This window comes from Simochromis diagramma, unplaced genomic scaffold, assembly GCF_900408965.1.
Source record: "Simochromis diagramma unplaced genomic scaffold, fSimDia1.1 OVJJ01000205.1, whole genome shotgun sequence".
NCBI classification, from domain to species: Eukaryota; Metazoa; Chordata; class Actinopteri; order Cichliformes; family Cichlidae; genus Simochromis; species Simochromis diagramma.
The window spans coordinates 17,159,169-17,179,364 of record NW_024386782.1 but is presented as its reverse complement, the minus strand read 5'-3'; the positions used below and the strand labels follow the sequence as shown (position 1 = coordinate 17,179,364).

Sequence of the window (20,196 nt, the reverse complement as noted above, 5' to 3'; positions counted from 1 at the left end):
CTTTTAACTGTTGCAAATTGGCAATGCCTGCCTCAAGAGGGTTAAAACACACCTGGTAGACCAAAGTGCATAGCGAAATATCCAAATTAGCATTAGACGCACGAAATATAAATATAATAATAGACAGCAGAAACCAGACATAGCAACAAAATTAATAAAAATGTCAGTTACCCACAGAGTTAAAAGCCAGGGTTTTTAGGTTTTTAATAAGGACTTAAAACTGGCACTGATGTAGCCTGTCTAATATGGAGAGGAGGTTATTCCAAAGCATCGGCGCTACAACAGCGAACGCTCGGTCTCCTCTAAGTTTCAGCCGTGACTTTTGGACCGAAAGCAACAACTGCTCAGCTGACCGAAGGGAACGAATGGGGACATGGGGCTTCAACAAGTCAGACAAATAAACAGGTTCCAGACCATTTAGAGATTTAAAAACCAATAAAAGGACTTTAAAACAGATTCTAAATTCAATTGGAAGCCGGTGTAGAGAGGCCAAAATCGGAGTGATGTGGTCAAATTTCCCTCTGCCAATTAAAAATCATGCTGCAGAATTTTGCACTAGTTGCAAGCGTGACAAAGTGCCCTGCCCAACCCCTATTAAAAGAGAATTGCAATAATCTAAACATGAAGTAATAAAGGCATGAATAACACTTTCCAAGTCACGCTTGGAAAGAAAGGGCTTAACCTTCGTTAAACGTCTGAGGTGATAGGATGCTGATTTTTCAGCCCCGTTTACGTGGTCATCAAAGGTAAGTGCAGAAAGTGATCGAACTCTTTAGTTGGGAAGTCAAAGCTGCAAGATCAACATCTGGTGTGTGAGAAAAACGATTTGGGCCAAATAAGATCGCTTCTGTCTTCGGATCATTAAAATTTAAAAAGTTTTTTGCAATCCATGCTTTAACATCACTAAAGCAGTCAAACAGAGGTCGACTTGGGAGACTATCAAAATGACTAAAAGGTAAATAAAGCTGGCAGTCATCTGCATATAGATGGAATGACACTTTATGTTTTCGGAAAATCGCACCAAGAGGCAAAAGGTACAGTGAAAACAATAATGGCCCAAGAATAGATCCCTGTGGCACACCCCAAAGCAGCGGGGCCACAGAGGATGAAGCCAACCCCAACTTAACACAAAAGGTCCTATTTGAGAGATAGGACTTAAACCACACAAGTGCCGAACCAAAAATTCCCACACAGTGCTGTAAGCGGGAGATCAGCAAATTGTGATCCACTGTGTCAAATGCAGCGGTCATGTCCAACAGGACCCAGCACTGCATATTTACCACGGTCTGTCGCTATCAGAATGTCATTCATAACTTTTACGAGGGCTGTCTCCGTACTGTGAAATGGCTTATAGCCGGACTGAAAGATTTCCGACAATTGAAAGTCATTCAAATAGTCCATCAACTGAGTATAAACAATCCTTTCCAGAATGAACAATTTTAATTCATTTGTTGATTGCGAGGCACTCAGGGCTCAAGGTATGATTTCACTGTCTTCAGATGCCATGAGAAACATATTTTCATATTTTTCTTTTAAGCAGAGTTTTTTTTATATTGGGAAAGACTTTATCACCTCTGTCACTGCTTTTTTCCCTTTTCCTTTTCAGAACTGCATGTTGGGTTTTTGGTATAAGAGTAAGAGTAACAATTGTCTTAAATGTCTTCCATTTTTAGACACTTTGTCTTATTCAGACTGTTGGGCCCCCTGGTCTTTTGAAAAGTTCATGCATCTCTGCAATGCTTCTTCTTCTAAGGTTACGTGAAAGTTGAGTAATGCTTCTTGAACATTGTGTCATAATTTTGTATGTATATATCAGAAGGTTGGTGTCTACAACCAGCAATTTCAGCGTCATCTCTCCAGACTGCTTACTGCAAGTTCTGTGTTTTTCCAGCCTGAACAGTGAATGATTACTTCCTTTTGTCTTGATAATTTATCTGTAATTTGTGGCCGTTTGCAGAAAATATGGGGTTTGGATTAGTCTCCATTCCAGACTGCTTCCTGTGCCAGACATCCTGCTCAGCTGTAGTTGGGACAGATAAGTTCCAGTCTGCCCTGAGGTCTTCTCAAGGACCAGCTTGCCTTGCTTTCGAGCCTGGCTGCTGAATGTTGGCATCCTAAACACTTCCTCTCAGCACAAATGTACGCACACACCGAGCCCATAAACTGAATTTGTGGTTAATCACACAGTGGTTTAATAGAAAGACTATCAGTTTCAAAGGAAGTAAACAGCACAGCAGCTGACACGCACTAGACACATAAAGAGATGCTGTCCAGTCAAAACAACCTGCAGAGACATACCGACTGCTGAGACACACTAAAAGAATTCTTCACAGGAGTAAACAAACATTAAATTTTTCCACTGATTTTCACATCGTTTTTGCTGTCTCTGCACACATCTCCACCACCACGAGCAAAAAGAAGAAACACGTGGCCTTTTACACAAGCACTCCACAACCCCCGGTTATTTCATTCCCGACACACTCCTCGTCCCCTCCCATTCTCTGAGTTAACTGTATAAATACCCACACTCAGAGCATTATCAGGATATCAGACACTCAGGCGAAAAGAGACTAGCTTAAGAAAACAAAAGAGAGTCTAAAAAAGAGTCTAGGTTTTTAACAAGAGAGGTTAGACAACTGCATCTACAAACTCCCACATACCACAAGATTCAGTCCTCTGAAATGTGGCTCCAAGTGTCCCTCTTTAGTTTGTCCGGCTTACTTCTGTCAATCCAAACCCAGGCTCAAGATCAAGCCTCCCTCCACCGCTCTGGCCCCAATGACCCCTCTGGACATTGTCATTACACCTTTACTGTGGCCAGTCCACAAGAGTCCAGCTGCCCTGGAAGCAACCGCGAGATGGATGGAGTCTTGTCCAGGCTCACCCTGCTCGAAGCTTTGGTCAGCCGTCTCCTAGCAGGAGTAGACAAAGGCACCATGACTGGGGTTGGAGCTAATAGAGAAGAAGGTCTCCAGGAAGCTTATTCCCAGGTTACTGGGGAAAGAAACCAGCTGCAGCAGGATAAGGAGCGTCTAAACAGGCAGATCCAGGAGCTGCAGAGGAGGTTGGCTGAGCTGAGCCAGGAGGCAGAGAGCCTCAGGCAGAAACCCTGCCAGCAGACGCTCACCTCAGTGGGCACTCAGCATGAAAACAGACCAGCCAATGGTATGTACCAGTCAGGGGGTAATGGGAAACCACACAAATAAAAAATTATCTTAGTTAAAAGATTGTCAATCACAAAAGAACACTTTTTTTTTAACCACAAAATCATACAAATTCAAAATAATGCTTTTTAAAAAAAAAAAAAAAAATCTGTGAAGAAACATATTTTATGCAATTTTTGCCAGCTCTAATGTTTGTTTGTTTTTTTCAGAATAAATGTTTCTGTGGTAGACTCGTGCTTTGAAAAGTCTAAAGAGGCAGAGACAGGTTGGCCTGCAGTTAACTGTCCCCAGTTAAGTAAGGGGATAGGAATTTTTACCACAGTCTTTTTTTATGGCTTCGTCACTCATGTTGATGTTTACACAAGTGTGGTTATTTTCAGGGTTAGAGCATCAAGCACTCTGAGGAAAAAACAGGGACCTTACAACTTTGAGGTTAAAGTGTTACTTTTGAGTTTTGCTCAGAATTTGTATTTCTCTCCCAGATCCCGCATATGACTTTGGGAATAGTGGATATCAGGAGATGAAAGCTGAAGTGACAGAGATCTCTGCATCCCACGTCTTCCATGAAGGAAGTCACAACTTCACAGGTAGCGTTTTACTGGAGTTGTTGGAATCGAGCATTATAGCTTTTAAGCAAATTAAAATTTAGAGTCTAAATTAAAGTAACTTGCTTTTTTCCCTCAGGTTGTGGAGAGTTAGTGTCAGTGGGAGATCCTGTGTCACACAGGAAATCTGACAGTATCACAGGGAAGTATGGTGTGTGGATGCAGGATCCAGAGCCTCAAGGCCCTCAGTACACCAACAACACTGTGTGGCGTATTGATGCGGTGAGAAGAGATGTGCGTCACCTCTTTGCATATGAAGACATGGATCAGTTCTCCCGAGGTTTCCCAATGAAGGTGCTGGTTTTGCCAGAGCCTGTGGAGAGCACAGGGGCAACTGTGTACCGAGGCTCCCTTTACTATCAGCGAAGACGCAGTCGGACACTGATTCGCTACGACCTGGCTTCTGAATATCTGGCATCCCGCATGGACCTGCCTCATGCCGGCTTCCATGGCCAGCACCCTTATTCCTGGGGGGGCTACACTGACATTGACCTAGCAGTGGATGAACAGGGTCTGTGGGCCATCTACAGTACAACTAAAGCAAGGGGTGCAATTGTAATTTCACAGCTGAACCCCGAGAGCTTGGAGGTGAAAAAGACCTGGGAGACTAATATTAAGAAGAACACAGTGGCCAACGCTTTCATGGTGTGTGGACGTTTGTACACAGTTGCTAGCTACACTGTTCCCAACACCACCATCAACTTTGCGTTTGATACAGCCACTGGTGTGGGACAAGCTGTCTCCGTGCCCTTCAAAAACAAGTACAGTTACAACAGCATGGTGGACTACAACCACGCTCAGAGGAAGCTGTATGCCTGGGACAACTTCCACATGGTCACCTATGACATCAGACTGGGCAGGGCCAGCCATGGTAGGAGCTAGAGAGGACACAGAGAAGGACTTCTGTTGGCAGGACTGATGCAACAACAAGTGATAGAGATGAAATAAATAATCATTTCAGGTGCTCTGTCAAGGCTGTGCTATCAATGTGTTTTGAATTTTACAGTATTTCTGTGGCATTAGTATCATAAATAAGGAGTGGCATAAAAACAAAGAACTATTCATACAGTAAACCTGTTCAGTGTGGTTATGTGATATTGTTACTGATGGCTCATGAAACAGAATTGTAATCTGCAAATGTTATTTTTTATTTAAGATATGAATTTATGAAATAAAGTTTTTGTTTTCTGGATTGCATTTTGAAAATGTAGTCACAACCAACCACTCATGTCCTCAGCTGCCAAAGCCACAAACTGCAGCGTTCCAACTGCTGACTATAGCTGCCTCAAAGAGCAAGTTAGTAGACTACAGTGGTTACAATACCTAAATTTAGAGCTGACTGTGCTGTGGTTCTCAGATTTACTGCTTTTTGTAGATGTACACAACTGAATTGAGCAGGACGTAATCCAACATTTCACAAGCCATCTCGGTTGATTTGCATCCTCTACAATGACAGCATACTCTTCAGAATAACTTTAAATTAGACCTGGTTAGCATAAAGGTGGAATTCAAAGAATGAACCTAAGTATTATCAGCTCAAAGCCAAATTATTCTCTGCTACACTTTATGTAACCTAATACAGAGCATGAGCACCACAACCCCTGTGAAACAGTCCAATACAGGTTATAGGATACAGGATGTTTCATAAAATAAAATAAAACAAAAACAAAAACTTCACATCATACAAGCACATTTCCTGTTCATCAAATGCCCCCGAGCAGTTCTAACCATTAAATATAACTGCTCTTCCTCTCCTATCTATCTTGTATTTCTTCATCTCTGAGTGCAGTCAGTTGTTATTCTTTTCACTACCCCATGAAATACAGCAGCAGGATGTTTAGCTAGCAACACACTGTGACAGCAGTCCACAAACCTGACCTGATAGAAATGTTACATTTCAAATTACCTGACACTTTAATAACATGTTACTCCCTTTGTACTTGCTCCTCTTCTTTATTGCTAACTTGATGCTGAAATACCAAGACCAATTCCATATAGGAACAGTTTAGTGCTATAGATTCTGCATAAATTATCTTTGTGCATCTTTCATTTCGTTGTATGCTGTAAGCGTTGGTGATGGCTAAACCAATAGGATTGTCTTTTATGTCTCATTGTTCCCTTCATTTAGGCACAAATCTGTTTTAAGGTGCACAGTACCACGAAATAAAAACTTACCTCAAATGCGTTAAACCTAATGTAACAAGCTGTTTTGAAAATATAAGGAGTAGAAAGCACAGACCTTTTATTTTAAGCTCCTTTTTGCTAGCCAAAGTTAGCATCCTAATGAAATAAACAAGCTAGCTAGAAATAGCATTAGCTGGCATCGCCCACGTTCATTAAAATATGGTTACGTCTTCATTAAACAAAAACAAACCATGCCACGTAGAATCAGCACCAGCAAAGGAGCTCAGCTTTGGAAGCTAATGTGCTGTTTATTACCTACAACCTCAACCACAGGCTTATCTACAGGCAGCATTAGCCAAGTTAACTTATGTCATAAAATAAGGACAACCTTAGTCCATTCTAATACTTAATACTACTGTTAGATGGGCTGGACTGTGGGTTCAGAGATCCTTCCTCGTTGTTATGCTACTTCCTGAAAAATATAATTTTTCATTAAATAGAAATATTGCCCATTTTCAATTTGAGGGCAACAACATCAAAAAAGTTGGGACTGGGCAACAAAAGGATGGAAAAGAAGGTGGTACTAAAAAGAAACAGCTGGAGAAACATTTTGCAGTTAATTGGGTTAATTGGCAACAAGTCGGCAACATGACTGGGCATAGAAATAGCATCTTAGAGAGGCAGAACTCTTAGATGAAAATATGAGCAGAGGTTGACAATCACCAAAAAACTGTATCTACAAATTGTAGAACAATTTTAGAGGAATGTTCCCGTGTAAAGTTGCAAAGAAATCATTCAGAGTACATAACGTCATCAAAGGTTTCTGGGAAGCACTGTGTGCAAAGGACAAGCCTGAATATCATTGCTGAATTTCTGAATGTCTGCACTGAATTTAAAAAAGTATGATTCTGTCATAGAAACCATTGCATGAGCTCATTCACTGTCTGTGAATGTATTCACCGTGCCATCCACAAACATAGGTTAAAGCTGTCGTGCAAAGAAACATTTCTGAATCCAGGAATGAATTGAGGCCAAGAGAAAAACTGTTCTCTGGTTAGGCAAATACAAAATTTACATTCTTTTTGAAAAACATATGCCATGTCCTCCCAACTAAAGACGAGGGGGACCATATTATCAGTGCTGTTCAAAAGGGTTGCATTAGCCCTGTGGAATTAGCAGCTTTCGCATCAGGAAAGGCCCCATAAGCATGATTACTGAGTGCAGGTTTTAGAGCAACACATGCTTCCATCCAGTCCAATTTATTTTCAAGATTGCCCTGCATATTTCAGTAAGACAATCTTGATGCACATACTGCAGCTATTACAATAGCACAACTTTATAGTAGGAGAGTCTGGGTGCAGAACTCGCCTGCACTTCAGATCTTTCACCAATTGAAAACATTTCAAGCATCATCAGAAAATATCTGTCCATCTCATCCGGGGGCCGGGTTGCGGGGGCAGCAGCCTAAGCACAGAAGCCCAGAACTCCCTCTCCCCAGCCTCCTCCTCCAACTTATCCGAGGGAACACCTAGGTGTTCCCAGGCCAGCCAAGAAATGTAATTTGTCCAGCGTGTCCTGGGTCTGCCCCAGGGCCTCCTCACAGTGGGACATGCCACCAACACCTCACCCAGGAGGCATCTTTGGCAGGCCCCTCACTTTCCGAGAGAAAAACGTACTGCTTTTAAAAGAAGACGGGATTTGTCTTACAGCTCTAAACATGGCTCTGGCAAAACTTTTTGAACTTTTGATATGTTTTCCATGCTGTATTGTGATTAAAATATAATTTCCTTGCATTTTGGCTTTAGTTACATTTTACATTTACAGGATATCAACCTTATTTTGGAATTGAGGTTCTAAGATACACAGTACATTCAATAAATGTACTTCTCCTTTTATAATTACAGAAAGCCTTCAGAAAATTGTTCCTATTTAAACACAACTGTGTTCTTTAAATTTAGATGATAAAAGTTTAAATAATATGAGTATATGTATTCACACGATGAAACTGAAAGAGATGAGGTTACTTCTGTCACATTTCTTGGAGTAATAAAACCGCTGACAGACACGCGCCCACACGTCAGCTCACCTGCATTATTTGAAAGTCAATAAAAATGAGCAGCTTTGCTTGAAAATATCCCACGTTCCCACTTACAACCTGAGCACAACTTGTCACACTTTCCAGCTGTTTATGTAGGCTACACACGCATCTGCTCTCTTAACCTGTTCAACATGTTAACTCCAAACCCACATGTATCGAGTGTTATGATTTCTGTAACAACTGCTTGCTTTGGAAGTGGTATTCGGTGTGTTAAAAAGGAGGCGGTGGCAGCAGTTTATCAACACTGTAAGATGAGATGGAATGTGTTACCGTGCAATGACAGTCAGGAGACTCAGCAGCAGCAGCTGATGGAAACTTGGTTGAGTGTGAGTTGACTTTCCCCACAACAATGTTCACACAAACACACTGTGGCTAAGCCACATGAAAAACAAACACAGAAAAAATTCTCACATCATGAAGTGTGTCAAGGGGGAAGTCTCTTTTTTATACCACAGTTTAAAAACACACTCAAAAAAAAAAAAATGTAATTTTTTAAGATAGAAAATTTAATTAAATAAATTCAACATTGGTTTCAGGCTTGTGAAATTAAGTCCATGCATTATCAATAGTGATGTGCAAACAAGCAGCTTAATGGAGGTAAAACATTTAATACTTCTACTTCAAAATAAAAGTAAACACAAAGACAAACACATAACGCTGATACAGATTTTTTTAAAACATATAAGAATCCTAAAATAACATCAATAATCAGGAATTTCAGAATTACCCACTCATGTTCAACATTTTCCTACATGCACACACACCTAAACCTGACCTAATGTTTCCCATCTAGCATCCAGAGTCCATCGTAAGCCCTGTTCAGCCTCTCTCCCAGGCCAATGAGCAGCGCGTCCTGCAACCAGTCCCAAGTCACCCACAGTCTTTCCACCAGACTGTACTGGCAGTAGCCCATGGCCAAGCCAAAGCCCACATCTGTCACATAGTGTCTTGCAAGCAGCAGTCGGGACAGGCTCACCAAAGCAGCCCACCCCACCACCAGGAGCCGCATGGAGTCTGTGTCCACCAGCTGGGCGAGGAAGAACCGGGCGCACATGGCCGCCCGTGAAGCGTGGCCGGAGGGAAAGGAATAGCGCTCCACGAAGAAGGTGGAGAGGATCTCCGAGCGGTTCTGGGTGGGCATGCGACGTCTGACCAGAGTCTTCACAAGTCTGACAAGCAGCAAATCCAAAATCAGAGCTGTGGGGAGGAAGGAGTAGTTTTTAAAGTTGAGGATGTAAATAACAACAAGATTGCATTAGATATATATTAGTTTACAATAATAACAATTATTATTATTATTAAATATTAGTATTAGTATTACATTTTCCTTAAAATATATTAGAAAAAGAACTAAATAGCTGAAAAGATGAGTAAAAAATGCAGCTGAAGTTGTTCAGTTGTTGATACATTTATTTAAAGCTTCAGTTAATTATAGATTTACACTGTAAAGACAAACAAAAGTTTTACTTTAGTGTGTTGAACTTAATTTGTACCAGCTTTGAAACACTTGTTTTCCCGCTTAAGTTAGCTGTACTTTCTGTCCCCATTCTGAGTTGCACGCAGTTGCTTAATTGAGCACTTGATGTTGCCAAGTATGGGGCATTTCTGCAAAAGAAAAACTTGTGGTAAAGATAATGTTTAGCTTCATAAGCTTTATCGGTGCTGTGATCATTATTTCAGTTAGGCTGTGTTTCGACTAGCTTGTGAATTCATGATGTGGTTTCCTATGTTAGCTTGCCCCGGTAACTGAGACTGCCTTTTTAGGGTTTGATTACTAGTACCAGTGTTACTGTAACCATGCAGTATGTAAATACTGTGGAAAAGTTGCCTTGAACTTATATCTAATATTTAATCATGGTGACTTTGTTTGAGTTTCTTCTTTAATTAAAAAAAAATTACTAGACTAAGGTTTTATATAAAACTTATATAAGGTTTTATATATTTTTTATACTGAGAAACAGCCGACTGACATTGCTCCACACCTCGCGGCTTAAAGTCAAGAGTCCTCTGAGGAAAAGTAAAAAAATTTTCCCTGCTTTCTTGAATAATTGTCCAGTTTTCAAATTATTTCAAGACATTTTTTTTCCAAATGCTGCAGCTATTGATATTTTTTCAGTCTATTCTCACACCAAGGATACCTCTTCAGCCTAACATCCTCTAACAAGAATCGGTCTGCTGCTGTGATCACAGTTTGTATTCTTGTTTCTTAATGCTTATCATAATCCTGAAAAAATATTCCTGGAATTTATTACATGATCATAATTGGAGTAAATGACCCTACTCTCATTAATATTCCTGGCAGATTATTTAGATTTGTGAGCTAAATCTACATGATCGGCACTGTGTCCAACAAAAATGACTAATAACATTAAATTGGCTAAGTAATACTTTTACATCCCTTGCAATTCCTTTGATGTCTCTAAATATCCTATCCCATCATCTCATTTATCATCAAATTTCAAACTTTCTCAAGCTTCCTAACACAGGTTTTGAATCCGCAGCGAATACTCTACAAATACTTGATGGCCTCGCCCAAAGTTCAAAAGTTCAACGAGCTCAGCAGCTTTAGGAGCTAATAAATTACATTTGAACATCTTTGATAGTCCATGAGGGCTTTCAGATATTTAAAGAACTGAGATCTAGGTATTTCAAACATCTTCAGATGATTTCAGTACATCATTATAGCAAAGGTCAAATTTTGCAGTGAACCATGGTTAGCAGCTTTAGTTAGCACTCTGCTAAACATTTTGAAGTCAAGTGGAATTTTATTTCAGTTGAATCAACCAATAGTTGAGATTTTAAACATGTTGAACTCTTAATGTAACACCTTGGGGAACTGAGCAAGGCTGAAGTAAAAGCATATAACCAGCTCAATTTATTGACCTAGAAAAAAAATTCTAAAGGTCTTTGACCCGGTCAATACCTGATTGGTCTAACATCATATACTATCTCCAAATCTCCATGGCATCCTGGGCTTTTACAGGCCAGAAATAGCTCTGGCATTTCACCACAACACAATACAGTATAGCAGCACAGAGCTTGAACTCAAGGCTGCAAGTTCACAAATATAATCTACATGTGCAAATAAATCATCAGCCATGACCTGTGGATCACATCTCAGACAGCTCCCACGAAAAACTTTCCATCGCTGTCGTGCAGTTGTTTCTCGCTCAGACACCATTTACTCCTGCTAATGCATTAATTGGCACTAGTTGGACTCATTTTGGTCTCTGGACATTAAGAGCTATTAACGTTATCTAGCTTTGACCAAACATGAGAGCCACTTATGAATGCCACGGGTTCCACTGTGGCCATGGCACAAACGTGCATAATAACGCACCGGCTTATCGGCAATGTGGTGATAAATATGAAGCTGCGAGAGCTTCGGACAGCTAAAGTCAGTTTGACTTTGGAGCACTTCTTACGTAAATATCGAGCCTGTTGATGGCTGTGGACTTAGAGATGTGTTATTTATTAAATCAGAACATATTTTTGTTTCATTAAAGACAGAAATCCTAACATTAACTATGGTGTAATGATACATACCCAATGCCAAATTCAGCATGATCTCTTGCTCCTCCACACTTCGTCCACGGAGAAGAGTGTACACGGTGCCGATGAGCCACGGGATGACATGACCGGAGAACTCGACCAGCCGGACCAAGGGCCGTATGCTGCCCCATGCAGACCCCTCAAAGGCGCACACTCCGAGCCGTTTGGACAGCCATAGATCTATCGCCAGCAAAAACCGGAGCGTTACAGTAAATATCGGCTGACTCAGACTGACTGAAAAGTCTCCCGTTTGCGCTCCAGAGGCAAAGTAAGAACAGCTGGAGCTCCGGCGACGGACTTGGTATTCAAAAGTTGCCCGGCTTCCACACGCAGCTCCACGGCAACTATTCCGCCTGGACCCTGGTGAGGACATTTTGGTTGGACAGTGCCGTAAGTCGTGTATCCGCTCTCCTTTATGGCCCCTGATGAGCTCGTAACATCCTGCCCGGTTTACAGGGGATAAATGGTACCAGTTTAGAACTGGACCGCTCTTGTCACGTGACAGGAATGAATCCACAAAACCGTGCTCGTTGAACGGGTCCGGTGTTGAGCTTTAGGCTTTTTCTTTAAACTTGGAAACCCAGCGAACACGTTATCACTTGTGAACCAGATAGCCCGCCTTGACTGTAAAGTTTGACTATTTTGTTAGTTGTGTCATAATAAACATTTCATAATAATAAATGTCTATATTCTCTTCACGACACCGGTCTGAGCGCAAAATGTGTCACAACTACGCCAAAGGCTCAGAGCGCAGCGCTTTTTATGAACCTAAATTGGGTCTATCATGCTGTGGCAGTGCGTGCGTGGTTTCCGCCTCTTCTTTATTTTTGCTCTACCTGCTGTCACCAGAGCTACTGCACACCGGACTAAACACTTCCACGGCCACAGCATGCCGGGGCTGCTGCTCGGAGACGTGTTTCCTGATTTCGAGGCAGAGACCACCACCGGCACAATTAAACTCCACGAATTTCTTGGTGATTCGTGAGTAGACTTTGTGACTTTTTATTTTTTACGCTGCAGGTTTACAGACTTATTGAGAATTCGCTTAAGAGCGGGGAGAGAGGGCGGGATGTAGTTCCTGTCATGGTTTTTCACTTCTGCTTTGAAATACTGCATGTGGCATTTTTAAAATCTGCATACTGTACCTGTAATGACGGTATTGTGGTCTAAGTGCGATCTAAGTATGTATAAAATAACACTTAGTGCATCTATCAGTAATCATCTCTCTGTGAGACAGTGAAAGTCTTCTGATATTGAGAGCATCTGTAAGCTGAACGAATGAAATTGAGGTCAAACCTGAGACAAAAACACTCCTTTGAGTGATTATGTGCAGACCGCTGACCTCAAGGTGGAGAAAAACAACTTTGCCATCACTTTTGACAACTTTGCTAAACTCGTTTTACATCCTGTTGTCTTTTTGTGAAACCCAGAAACAAGCAGTAACACACACAATATCAAGAAATGCAGACTGATGCGGAGAGGAAACTGGGTCAGGATGAGGCCTCTTGTTTTCTGAGATCGAACTGAGCATGATGGTAAATCTGACTCATTTCAGATGGGGAATCCTGTTCTCCCACCCCAGGGACTACACTCCTGTGTGCACCACAGAGCTGGGCCGAGCTGCCAGACTCAGCAGTGAGTTCAGTAAACGCAACGTTAAATTGATCGCCCTATCAGTGGACTTCCTGGAGGATCACCACGGCTGGGCCAAGGTGTTGTAACTACATTTTATTTATTTATTTGCTGCACACCTTTAAGTATTTAGAAGTATTGGAAAAACACATAAAGAAAGCAGGAAGTCGGTGCTAGCTGGTGAACTGTGCTCTAAGCTTGGTGATATTTCAGCATTCTGACTTCTCAGCTGAGCATAGTTCTTTAAACAAGCCACGAGAGATTTGCAAGCCAAATGACATCGAGATACCTGGACTAATGCTGGGCTAAATCTATGTGGGTATTTAGGATGCTGAAATAAATGAATCCTTCTGGGTTCACTCAAAACCTCACTCCTATTAAAATCTCAGGTTTCTCAAATGAACAATGAACATTGAGCCTGTGCAGGCCTGACTCCTATAAATAGTGTGTGCGGAAAAAATTTGCAACACAAATAAAGCTTCGACCACAAGCTGTGAATTTGAAACTGGGATGAAAGGTGTATGAACCATATTGAGGATCTATAGAAGGGCGAGGCTTGTGATTATGGGATGTGTATGAATGCTGTGTGCTTAGAGAGGCTAAAAGTGAGACTATCTCAGCCGTGGCAACTTTTTTTACTGCTAGCACTCAATTTGATTACATCAGGTACAACTACTACATTTCCCTTGTGGGATCAATATAGTATCAATCTATATATCTTTGAGAAAGCCTGAAAACCCCGTGTGTGAAATTGTCTTCCTGCTTCAAATATTTGATGCTTTTTAAAAATATATATTGCACTTCAAAGTCCACCATGTTGCCTTTGCACCAGCTGTGAAATGAGCATCACTTCTCTTCCCAAGTATAAGGTTAAGTACTGTATACTGCCTCCAAAGTTGTCAATCACAATGATTAATAGAAATAATAATCATTAATAATGTCTGTGGAATATCTACAATAGAACATCAAGGCACATAATCAGCAACCATCATTCCTGTGGCAAAATAGGATTATTATGTGAACAACCACTGTTCAAAGACCACTGCGCACATTTACTCAGGGCCTTCTTGATGCGATGTTCTTCTGCTTCCCTGGCTGCTGTGTCTGTGGGGATGGTGTTGGCTCCGTGCTGTAGCGTCCTGATGACACCCATGCTCCAGTGGATGATGAGAGTCAAACCTTAAATACTGATCCATATGTGTAGGTTTACATCAACTTTTAAATGTCCCTGATTACTAATGGAAATCTCACAGTCTAAGAAGGCTAACTTGCCACTTTTCATATAGTTTATATCCTTTTCACCATTCCTTCTCGGTGTCTCAGATCCTCCTCCTCTCTTTCTCTTTCCGTCCCTTCCCCTTGGCTAGCCACCATGGGGAGCAGGGCTTTCTGCTGCTCTGCCCCCTCTGCTCCCTTCCTCCTGAGATAAGAAACATCACTTCCCTCCCTCTTTTTAAGTCCAGACTCAAAACTCACCTGTTCACAACAGCCTATTCCACACAAGCTTTTCCATCCTGCTACTTTAATTTATTTTATTTATTTGCTCTATGTTTTATCCTTATAGTTTTGTAAATTTTTGTTTGTTGTTATTGCTTGTGAACAGTGTCCTTGAGTGTTTTGAAAGGCGCTTTCTTAAATAAAATGTATTATTATTATCATGCTCCCTGGTAAATTTGATGTGTTGGTCCACCGAGTTAATGTGATCAGTGAATTGTGGCACATCTTAAGGTGTCATCCACATACCTGAACCAATGACTTGGTGGTGTTCCAGGGTAGGACAACAAAGCCCTCTTTTCCACTTCTTCCATGTAAAAGTTGGCCACAATGGGTGAAACTGGGAAACCCATGGCACACCCATGTTTCTACCTGTAGTACTGACTCTTATATGTGAAATAGGTGGAATTAAAACACAGTTCCAAAAGCAAACACACGTGGTCGGTGCTGAGAGTGGTCCTGTTGCTAAGGTTGGGGTCATCCTGTAATCACTTACAAACTACCTCCACTGCTTCAGTAACTGGAATACAAGTGAAGAGAGATGTAACATCTCTCACCTTCTCTTTTTTTTATCTTTTTTTTTTTTTTTTAATAAGGAACGTATGAGAACACAAATAAACCGAAATAAACAAGTAATCGAAAATAAACAAACGGGTGTACCATCTAGTCATATATACATATATACACACACACACACACACACACACACACACACACACACACACACACACACATACATATATATATATATATATATATATATATATATATATATATATATATATATATATATATACACACATATACATACCTACATGCATACATATACGCCTGTACATACTTACATACATACATACATACACATATATACACATAGCAGTTCAAAATTATGGCATACAGAATTACAAAAATTCAAACGAAATCGGGTCTCCTTGACGAAATATGTTTCCATTTATCCCAAATCTCAATGAATAGGTCATATTGAAATCTGTTAAAGAAGGTAATTCTTTCCATTTTAAACAACCCATAAACAGTCTCATGCCAGTCATTTAGTGATAGAATTTTCACACTTAGCCATTTCTTAGTAATAGTCTTTCGGGCAGCCAGACTCAGAGTACCATATAACAGCTTGGACATTTTATCTACATTCACTGAATATAAATATCCAGACAAAAGTTCATCCCAATTAAAGGGGAGTTGCATACTAAAAATGGTCTGTAACTCAGAGTGAATCGATACCCAAAAAGTGTTGATCAATGGGCAAGACCGAAACAAGTGGAAGTGTTTTATTCCTTGGGCCCCACAGTTTCTCCAACAGCTAGAGTGATTAGAATAGTGTTTACTTTGTGCAGGTGTAATACAAAACCTACAGAGACTCTTCCAAACAAAACATCTCCATATATTAGAACTAGAAATTTTCCACTGAAAGGCACACTGCTGATACCAGATATCATTTGAAATTGCTATATTTGTTTCCCTTTCCCATTTTTGTTTAATGTAGATAGTGTTCAACTTCTTAACCTCTTGTAAACCCTTGTACAATCTAGAAATCACCTTGAGGCCAGGATCTGCATGGTAAGCCTTGACAAATATATTCAAAACAGGAAGAGAGAAAAGATCTGTTCTCTTAGGTATAAAGTTATATAGATAATGCCTGATTTGAAGAAACATGAAAAAATCCGTATTGCTTACCTGGTATTGATCTTTTACTGATTGGAAGTCCCCAAGAGTTCCCTTATCATAAAACATACAATATGCCATTAAGCCTTGCCCTGCCCATTTTTTCATATCTTGTGTCTAACTTATTGGGTAAAAAATCAAGATCATAGGCGCACCATCTTAAGATCGTGGCCTCTTCATTCCAGTCATTCTTATTAAGAAACTGTAACCAGAGTTTTAAAGGCAAGTTAATCCATTGGTTTCCTTTATTAATTTGTTTTTTAATAAGTGTCACGTCCCATAAGCTTGCCTGAATCAGAAAATCTCTTGAGACAACTGTTTCTATTTCTTTCCATCTTGCTTGGTAGTCTACATTGCACCAACGCGCTAGGATCCTCAGTTTAGCTGAAATATAGTAATCTTTCAAACATGGGAACCCCAACCACCCTTTATCTTTAGCCAACTGGATAGTTTGGTACTTAATCCGTGGTCTTTTCCCCTGCCACAGAGATTATTTTATCCCACTCCTGAAATTGTTTATCAGTTATTTCAACTGGGAGTGTTAGGAACAGATAAAGCATCCTAGGCAAAATATTCATTTTAACTGTATCAATACGTGACTCAAAATTTAAAATTGGTATTAAGTTCCATCTTTTAATATCCTCATTTATTTTATAACACAAAGGTTTAACATTTACATGATATATTTTAGAGAGATCTTTAGTGATATTTACTCCAAGATACTTCATTTGCTCCAACTCCCAATTCAAATCAGAGGTGTTCTGGATGTGTTGTTCAGAGCTGCCTCTGGTTGAGGATCGAAGCCAGAAACTTTGAGATGTTATAGGTGATCGAGTTGATCACACAGACGATCGGTCTTAAAGGTGCACCCTGTTTATGTATCTAAGGTAAACCATACAGACTTGGTGTAGATTCCCCTGAGTATAGCCTGTGGGTATAGCCTGTGGTATGAGGTCCAGTCAAGAGGATTGTCTGAAGCAGTTTGAACAAGACAATCTATCACCCTCTTCCTGTAACCACTTTCTGGGTCTTGCTTCATAAGTATTTTTGTCACTGAGCAGTGATAAAATTTACTCATGATGGGCTTTCTGGTTTAGCAAAACTGTGCACCTACCCTTGTCTGCTGGAAGGATAATAATGTTGTTGTCATTACTAAGTGATGTGAGTGCCTTCCTCTCCTCCATGCTGATGTTGCATGCTGGGGGCTTTGCATTGCTGAGACCGGCCAAAACCTTCGTCCGTAGTTGCTCTGCTTCCACGTCTGCAATATTGTTGTTTTGAATTGCTGTTTTGTGGCTGTGATCAGTTCTAGTTATCCATCTGGGAAACCAAACAACTTCTGGCGAAGTCGGATGGCACAACACAGAAAAGCTAACTGGTCAGGCCACAGACTCCACAGATTGTGTTCTAAATAATGTGGGGGATTATTTCCTCACATCCCAGAAATCTACATTGAAATCTGAGTAACAGTGTATATACGACAGAGCTCAATCAATGTTGCACCACTCACACTTGCTTTGAATATCTAATGGAGGGCTTGCGTCTGTTCTTGTGTGTGACTAGGACATCGTGGCCTACAACTGTGAGGAGTCTGCCTGCTGCTCGCTGCCCTTTCCCATCATAGCGGACAGCAAACGGGAGCTGGCAGTCGCCCTGGGCATGCTGGACCCAGATGAGAAGGACAAAGATGGCATGCCCCTTACTGCCCGCTGTGTGAGAAACATAAACACACATTTGTTTTTGGAATTTGTGCCCCATCTCTGCTCATTCCTGTGAAGGTTTTTATCCCTCTCACTGGGAAACTCTCTCACCTCTTTTTTTCCCACCATCTAGGTGTTTATTATTGGTCCTGACAAAAAGTTAAAGCTGTCCCTGCTTTACCCAGCCACCACAGGACGCAATTTTGATGAGATCTTGAGGGTGGTGGACTCGCTCCAGCTCACAGCAGGGAAGCGAGTAGCCACACCTGCCGACTGGAAGGTATGCCATGCATTTGAAAGTGACCTCAGTTGCTGCCAGTTATTACAGCAGCTGAAGGCACAGATAATAGCTATAGGACCTGAGCAGCTGCTGTGTTGACCAGCAGACTTTTTGCAATGTGTCTCTTCCTCCAGCCTGGAAACTGCGTGATGGTTCCCCCGAGTATGTCTGAAGAAGAGGCCGCCTCTTTGTTCCCAGCTGGCGTCTACACCAAAGACCTCCCCTCTGGCAAGAAGTACCTGCGCTACACACCCCAGCCATAAGCACAGGCAGAAAGGATGCTGATATTCAACACTTGCATCTGTTACATGGACTGCAATGTCCACTGCATGGACAGCGCTCTCACCTGGTTGATAGACATCCCAGCTGTGAATAAGTCCCAGTCAGTATGGATGGAATGAATACCAGTGCCTTATGATATACGATTGAGACATTTAGTACAACTTCCTCTCCTCAAGCTGCCTACTTTTCTAAGAAGACAGATGGAAAGGAGCTGTCAGGGGGAAATAGATTACTATTTGAATAAAATATTTTTTTTAATCTACAGTGTGGCAGAATAAGTCTCTTTTTTTTAGCAGAAATACTGTTGGCATGTTGTTTACAGGTTCAAAGGTAAGATGTTTATGATGCTATTTAAGCCATACGTTGTATATCATAAATACATATAGGAATATGACCTCACAAATAGGTTTATTAATATCCATACCCATACTCCCGTATTGATGCCTTGATGTTGTCATACCATCTGAGGAGTTTTGAACTAAATCAAGAGCTAGCTAGTTTGGTTAGCAAGGTCCATCTATAATCAGCTGTGATATTAATAAGAGAAAATGCACAGCTGACTCCTTAGAAGGTCTCCACAACCCTGCACATAAAAGATGGACGTAGCAAATATGACACCACTGGCATCTGTTGTCCTCATTTTTCAGCTTGGCGTTAGTTTAGCATTAGCATTAGCATTTAGCTTGGTTAGAAAGTTGCATATATAAACTTTAGGTGTGCAACATACAAACATTAATAGCTCTACTTAGTGTTAAGTAACTGTTACTGCTGTAACAAATGACCATTACAGACATGAAAAATGATGAAATAAATGAATACAATATCACAAAAAATAGAAAGATTTGAAAAATGTTTCAAAGGGGAGTTCAATTAGAAGCTGAAGCAGATGTTAGAGAAAGCATTCATCTGCATGTCTAGTAAGGGTTGCTGGGGTGGTCAGGATCCATTCATCATCCACTGTTATCTGTGTGACCTCTTTCTCAGATGATGGAGGAATCCAAACAGTGTGCTGATTCAAACTACACTCAAAATAGCAACAGCAATGACGAATTCCCTTGGCCAGTAATATGGATGCATTCCAGCAGCTGGCAGTTCAATATTCAGGCTGCAGAAACATTTCCTTGCAGTCTGGGATTACACCACCACAAATACAAGAAGATTTCTCATTACTGCTCAGATTAACATCCACGCCTGCTGAATAGTTCTGAAGCCAGGTACATTCACTCTGTGGTCTGGAAAATGTGAGTGTGGCGACGTCTCACTGCAACGCTCCATGAAGCACATCAGTCAACACTCATGTGTTCCCTCAGAGCCTTAATCAGTTCACCGAGCTCATCCATCCATGTATTCTAGAGTTGAGGGGAGACTGAAAACAAATTTCTTGGGTGGTCTGTACCACACAACGGGCCACAATATTTGTCAAATAGTTCAATTAAAATACTGAAAGGGCCGGTTCAGTGATTCATAGGTCTCTTCATAGAGACTAAAACTGATATCAGGCAGTAAACATCCCTTTTAATGCTGTGAAATGTGGCATTTCAACAACAACAATTCCAAACCAGACTCAAGTGGCCAATCCAGGACC

The 20,196-nt window shown here is 40.9% G+C and overlaps 3 protein-coding genes across 3 annotated transcripts; 2 read left to right on the top strand and 1 right to left on the bottom strand.

Moving 5' to 3' along the window:
• Nucleotides 1–1,945: 1,945 nt before the first annotated feature.
• LOC120727844 (myocilin-like) lies at nt 1,946–4,961 on the top strand. The gene is made up of 3 exons (XM_040022400.1): nt 1,946–3,165; nt 3,647–3,751; nt 3,849–4,961. Exons 1-3 carry the CDS (start codon nt 2,682–2,684, stop codon nt 4,649–4,651), a joined length of 1,392 nt encoding a protein of 463 aa, XP_039878334.1. The 5' UTR covers nt 1,946–2,681; the 3' UTR covers nt 4,652–4,961.
• A 3,515-nt stretch (nt 4,962–8,476) lies between these two features.
• LOC120727847 (phospholipid phosphatase 6-like) lies at nt 8,477–12,349 on the bottom strand. The gene is made up of 2 exons (XM_040022403.1): nt 11,538–12,349; nt 8,477–9,188 (listed from the first exon to the last, which is right to left on the bottom strand). Exons 1-2 carry the CDS (start codon nt 11,914–11,916, stop codon nt 8,767–8,769), a joined length of 801 nt encoding a protein of 266 aa, XP_039878337.1. The 5' UTR covers nt 11,917–12,349; the 3' UTR covers nt 8,477–8,766.
• On the top strand, nt 11,799–18,875 carry LOC120727848 (peroxiredoxin-6-like). Its single transcript, XM_040022405.1, has 6 exons — nt 11,799–11,906; nt 12,393–12,524; nt 13,099–13,255; nt 17,913–18,062; nt 18,183–18,329; nt 18,464–18,875. The coding sequence occupies exons 2-6, from the start codon at nt 12,433–12,435 to the stop codon at nt 18,590–18,592; spliced, it is 675 nt and encodes a 224-aa protein (XP_039878339.1). The 5' UTR covers nt 11,799–11,906; nt 12,393–12,432; the 3' UTR covers nt 18,593–18,875.
• The last annotated feature ends 1,321 nt before the right edge of the window (nt 18,876–20,196 follow it).